Raw genomic sequence first — 6000 nt, 5'->3', positions numbered from 1 at the left:
TAAACAGCAAATTTTCTGGCAGTCTATGATTTTAGAGGAGAAGGGTCTTATTCGGCGGTTCTCAACCTGTGGGTCGCAACCCCTTTGGCGGTCAAACGACCCTTTCACAGGGGTCGCCTAAGACCATCCTGCATATCAGATATTTACATTACGATTCATAACAGTAGCAACATTACAGCCATGAAGTAGCAACGAAAATAATTTTATGGTTGGGTCACAACATGAGGAACTGTATTTAAAGGGCCAGAAGGTTGAGAACCACTGGGCTAAGTAGAAAGCGGCGGTCAAAAGGATTGTGATGACACTTCATACCTACAGTCAGACCTTGGGAGAAATATTGTTTCCTTTAACTTTGCAGCTGGTTTTATCTGTGTCTGTTGTTATAAAACAAGACAACATACCCAAAATGGCTTATGCTAAGCCTCATGTCACCAAATGAAGACTTACTTACATTTCTGCTCTACCAGAATCAGACTCTTAAACCAGTCAATCAGGAATCGCTCAGTCATCACTAGTTAGGTAATCTGCCCCACCATCCCCTTAGTAACTGCAATAACCATCCTGCTCTTTTTTTAAAAAAAAAAAATAATTTTTTAAAAATTGATTTCAGACAGGGAGAGGAAAAGGTAGAAACATCAATGATGAGAGAGAATCATCAATCTGCTTGCCTCTTGCATGCCCCCTATTGGGGACTGAGCCCATAACCCAGGCATATGCCCTGACCAGATATCGAACCCTGACCTCCTGGGTTCACGAGTGGATGCTCAACCACTGAGTACAGCAGCTGGGCCCAACCTGCTTTTTGCCGGTATAATTTCCTAGTTCCTTCTCCCTTCTATATAAAAGACTTTTATTTTGTACAGCTCCTTTTTATCTGCTAGATTGAATGTTGCCTGATTCAAGCCAACTTGTGCTCAACTACACACTTAAAATTTTAAAATACATGGCTCAGTTTATCTTTTAACATATCCCAGCGTCATGAATGGCCAGTCTTGATTTTCCAAAGGGAGCTGATAGTTTGCTTTCTCAGTGCAAATGCCCCATACACCACAGCGCGTTCCTAGGCTGTGTTAACTTGATCATAGACTGGAAAACCACACACAGTGTTCAGTTTTGTTTTGTTTCTCTCCCAAGAGTGCAAATGATAAGGTGGAGCCACAGAAACCCTAAAATTAAGGCCGTGTTCAGTCAGGTCCCCCTCTTCTCTCCACACACTCACACCTTTGTTTCTGCCTCCAGCTCCCAAGGTGTCCAAAGGTCGCACTACGGAAGTCAGAAACAAAAGAACCAGTGAGCCCCTCCCTGCTTTAAACCGAGTTCCTCGTGGCCTCTGCGAGGCTGTGGGTTGGAGCCCCAGCTTGGAGAAAGGGGGGTGCTGAGGAGCGGATTCCTGTCGCCGCCGTCCCTGTGTCCCCGCCCCGCGGGAAGATCTGAGGCTTGCGGAGTAGGAGAGAAGCCACGTCGCCAAACCACAGGGCCACCCACCGGGCTTCCAGATGCAACCCCCCAGACCACGTCCAGCTCCAGCCTTGGGTCGCGACCCTGCCCCCTGACGCTGGGGAGATCTCTCAGCCCCGCCCCCCCCCCGATCCCGGCCGGAGCCTGGCTCCTGGCCCCGCCCCTGCACTGCTCCCCGGAACCCGGTGGTGGTGGGAGCTGCTCCCCCGCCGGGCCCGGTGGGGGCGGACCCCGTCCAGCAGCTGCGGGACCGGAGCGGCGGGGGTGAACTCCGTCCGGAAGCCGGGGGTTCGCGGTCATGGCTCAGTCCGCCCGCGCCCTCTCGCTGCTCCGCGGTCTCCTGGGCCGAATGGGGGCGCCGGGAGCGGCCGGGCGCTCGTTCCGGGCCTTTCGGAGCAGTGGCACGAGGTACGAGCACGGCGGGACGCGTGGTGTCCCCGGTGCTGCGCGCTCCGGGTGGAAAGGCGCGGCCGGCGGGAGGGGCCGCTCGGTGCGGGCACTCGTGGCGGGCGGAGCTCCCGCGCTCCGGGCTCGGGGCTTCGGGTGGCAGCGCGGCGCAGTTTAAGGAATCCATCACTTTGATGGCATACAGTAGGTTTAAGGAATCCATCACCTTGATGGCAAACAGTAGGTTTACGGAATCCATCCCTTCAGGGCGGGGCGAGGCCTTTCTGGGCTCCGAACGTGGCCTAGGGACCGCGGGGCCTGTCCGGTTGGCCCGGAGTCGGGCGGCTTGGACGCGTTTGGCTCTGGGCTTCGGCACCACATTGTCCCTTCTTCGCAGCTGGCGCCGGCGAGTTATCTGTGCAGGCATTTGAGTCCCTCGGGAAAGCTACCGTGAAAACGCGTGGTCTGCGCATTTCAAACATTTCTTTTTGTTGGGGTGATTGTAATTTGTCAACAAAGGAGTGGGCTCTGTCCCACGTGGGTTGTTATGCGTGTTTGGATTTCTGAATTCCTTCGTTGGCAATACGGAGTTAGGTCTCTCCCAGCCCTAGCATTCTTAATGACTTTCAAAATCAGACATTCATCTTGAATTCTCCGTCTTTTTCTGCGTGACACTTCCCAAGCCGCGACTGAAGTGATGAGTCCTCTATTCGCTGCATCTCTTCGGACCTCGCGCTGACTAGTTTGGAAGCACAGAACAGCGGGGTTTTCACTCTGCGCCAGGGGCCCCTCAGTCACTGTGGTGGTTGCAAACGCAGACCTCAGGGGTTTAAATTCTATTCTTCTGACCCCAAGCCAGTGAGTTGAGAAGAGATTCCGTTTCCAGGCTTGCAGGGCTTCCAGTGATGCGCCGCTGTCACCGCCGGTTCCGTGGCCAGAGATGGTGTCTCATTAGTCTTTTTGTATCTCCATTGTTCAGCACAATACCTGGGCGACAGCAGTGGTCAGTAATGTGGAAATATAGCTGCTGCTTATTTAGTGTAAGTCCCCATTGCATGCATTTGGACGCAAGTCTTGAGTAGCTGAAACGAAAATGATTTCCTGTAGGGTGTAGTTGGGAAGGCAGTTCTTAGTGACAAGGTCTTCCACAAGAATACGTGAGAAAATAACGGGTTCAGAGTTCTGGTTGTGTAAGCTCTGGTAGTGTCTGGAAGAATTTGCCAGTTGTTTGGAATTACTAACTTTATTACCTAGGAAAAGGAGATTCTGGAGAATTCTATTTGCATTACAATATTGAAGGAATTATCTACTATAGTTATTTTATCTACTTATTTAGATTTCAAAAAATTTTAGTGTTTCAGGGCTTCTTTCCGGGATGAGGATAACTTTTTTCAAATTGTACAAGTTGATTAATTTCTTGTAGCCAGCTTGATGTAAACAACCCCATTCACCATATCCTCTCCGTGTGCATTTAATGGGAGTCACAACAGTTACAACCCAAGTATTTGGTTGTAGCCACTAGGTTTGTACAGATGCCCCCCCCCCCGCCCCCCCACACACGGATAATTTAGATATTTAAAATTTTTTATTTAATAGTCTCTTTATAATTGAAAACTAAAGGCCCAGTGCATGAGATTTGTGCACTGGGTGGTGGTGGTGGGGGGGGGGGTGGTGGTTCCCCTCAGCCTGGCCTGCATCCTCTCACAGTCTGGGAGCCCTGGTCGGGGGGCGGTATGTCCGACTGGCGGCTTAGGCCCGCTCCTGCAAGCCGTCAGTCAGACATCCTTAGCAGTGCGGCAGAGGAAGGAGAGGCTCCTGCCACGCCATCACCCCTGTGCTCGCCAGCCGTGATCCCAGTTTCTGATGGCACTCCCCCTGTGGGAGCACACTGACCAACAGGGGCAGCTCATGCATTGAGTGTCTGCCCCCTGGTGGTCAGTGCACACCATAGCGACCGGTTGTTCTGCCGTTTGGTCGATTTGCATATTAGCCTTTTATAATATAGGATAGGATAATCTAGTGCAATAATTTTAGAAAGCTTTTCTTAATACAGATGAGAACTGTTATTTCAGCCCAGCTGCCTTCTGCCCCATTTGATGCAGATTATAACTGTATAAAAATAAACAATACTTTTGATAGTTTTTATTTTTTTAAGGCAGCGCTAATTAAGTTCAGATAGGGTGGTGTCTTTTATATTCTCCTGTTGGCACTGAATACCACATATAAAGGTGAGGATGGCTGTAAGGTTGAGAAACACCTGTGGACTGGTGGGTCTCTGGTGGGGAGGAATTCGGACAGTGTGTTGATGCTTATTGGTGTCTCTTTTCTCTTCTAGGGCCAGCAGAGAGAAGAGATTCCATCTTCCAGAGGTCGCCACTGTCTGCCTCCCCACTTATCCCCATCCTCAGTCATCATTTTTTAAATGTATAGTGACACATTAGTTGTCTAGTTCTTCATAGTGAATGTGGTCTAAATCTGACACCATTCCCATTGACTTAAAATTTGAACTTTAGTGTTATTCTTATTGAAAATTGTCTTTGAGTGTGATAAACTCTCCACTGAAAGATATTGACTGTTTGATATGAACAGATTTTAGTATCAATTTGAGTTATATAGAGCTTTAAATGAAGGATGAAAATGTATTTTTTATTATTTTTTATATTTTTGAATAATTAGATACCTGCAATAATGGATATGTAAATACAGTTTTGGAGGGTTTTGTTTGTTTTTGTGACAAGTGAAATTTCAAGTGATATGTTTGACAGAATTTGAAAGTTACAAAATCTTGAAGTATCATTTAACATTTTTCTCTCAATGGTTTTTCCTTTAAGATTTGCAGGGTCCCGCCCCCACACCCCATTTATTTGTGAGAAATTACATCTTATTAATTGGAAGAAAATATATTTAATGTCAAAGAAATAAATTAACTCTTCTATTTGTTGCAGCTTATTGTCTCTAAAATGAATTCCCTAAACAGCCCAAAAGTTAAAAAAAAAAAAAATTGTTGGTGATTAGAGTTTTCCTACTTTGTCTTGCTGTGTGAGGAGTTTTTTACAAGTTAAAAATGTCTTTGGGTTGTGAACATCACATAAGTCTGTCTCAGTGCTTTTCAGTATATGGAGCCGGGCAGGAACCGATCCCATTTGAGTGGGAGGTCACACACAGACCTTTCAAATTAAAGTCTTGCTCAAAGCAGATTTGCAGGTATCCTGCAACAGGGACTCCCACAAGCCCTGCTGTAGATAATCCTACGTGAACTAAGTTCAGTAACTAAATGGATATCCCAAGTTGTTGTTTTGTGTTTATCCTGTTGTTCTATTATTCCTAAAATCATTAATTTGGCAGATTTTTTTTCTTCCCCCTGCTATGATTCCTTTTAGCATTTAAAAAATGTGTGTATTGGCCTATAGCTCTTTATAGAAGCCTCACCTTTCTTTATGTCTCATTGCCAATGGCTTTATAATTTTTGCAGCTAGGGTAACATTAAAAAAAACAAACCAAAAACCCTACTTTTTGGACTTAGAAAAAGATACTGGTTTATGTTATTTAAATATTAATGTCTTATAAAGTGGGTAGTTGAATTTAATAATTAAAAATCAAGTTTTATCATGAAGGCTGTTCATTTTTCTTCAGATTCTCCCCTCTGGACTTACTCAATATTTATATCTTTATAGAAGAATTACTTAATTAAAGATCTTTTTATCCTCATGTGAGGCTGAAAGGACCCAGACTTTAAAACCATTACTTAAGTTGATTTTCCACAGACTGACTTCAGCCAAGATAGAGTTAGTTCCAATGACTAGCAAAGACAGTTTCTCAAAATCATATTTTGTTTTGTTGGCAAATATACAGTGTGGTTTTCCCATCTGAATGCTTTACCTAGTCTAATCAAAGTGAGATATGATAGCTATAAGGCTACAGTTTTGATTTCTCAGCAGTTCTTATACCATTTTCAATTTAGAACTTAAATATTTCACCATTTAACATCTTATATCTTAGTTTTATGTCTGTCCCAGTTGTTTGGAGATAATATGTTCTAATGTAATGAGTCCAAAATTAAGTTTTCTGGTTAAAATGAATTAAATGCAAAACATAGACTAATATTAATCTCAGAATTTGTTACTCATGGGTTTAATTTCTATTATATTGTTCTAA

The 6000-nt window shown here is 45.1% G+C and overlaps 1 protein-coding gene across 6 annotated transcripts in view; it reads left to right on the top strand.

Annotated features, from left to right (window-relative positions):
• Positions 1 to 1296: 1296 nt before the first annotated feature.
• MTHFD2L (methylenetetrahydrofolate dehydrogenase (NADP+ dependent) 2 like) overlaps positions 1297 to 6000 on the top strand; it is a 113642-nt gene continuing 108938 nt past the window's right edge. For 2 of the 6 annotated variants that reach the window (XM_059668554.1, XM_059668562.1), the window contains exon 1: positions 1297 to 1866. In XM_059668554.1, the coding sequence (XP_059524537.1) occupies positions 1757 to 1866 (110 nt within the window). In that variant the 5' untranslated portion in view covers positions 1297 to 1756. Of the gene's footprint in view, positions 1867 to 1965; positions 2018 to 2053; positions 2086 to 4180; positions 4270 to 6000 lie in introns of those variants that run through there. The other 4 variants (XM_059668568.1, XM_059668576.1, XM_059668545.1 and 1 more) reach the window with 4 other exon arrangements.

The sequence above is a fragment of the Myotis daubentonii genome, chromosome 1 (genome assembly GCF_963259705.1).
Source record: "Myotis daubentonii chromosome 1, mMyoDau2.1, whole genome shotgun sequence".
Taxonomy (NCBI): Eukaryota; Metazoa; Chordata; class Mammalia; order Chiroptera; family Vespertilionidae; genus Myotis; species Myotis daubentonii.
This window is presented reverse-complemented; position numbering and strand designations above follow the sequence as displayed.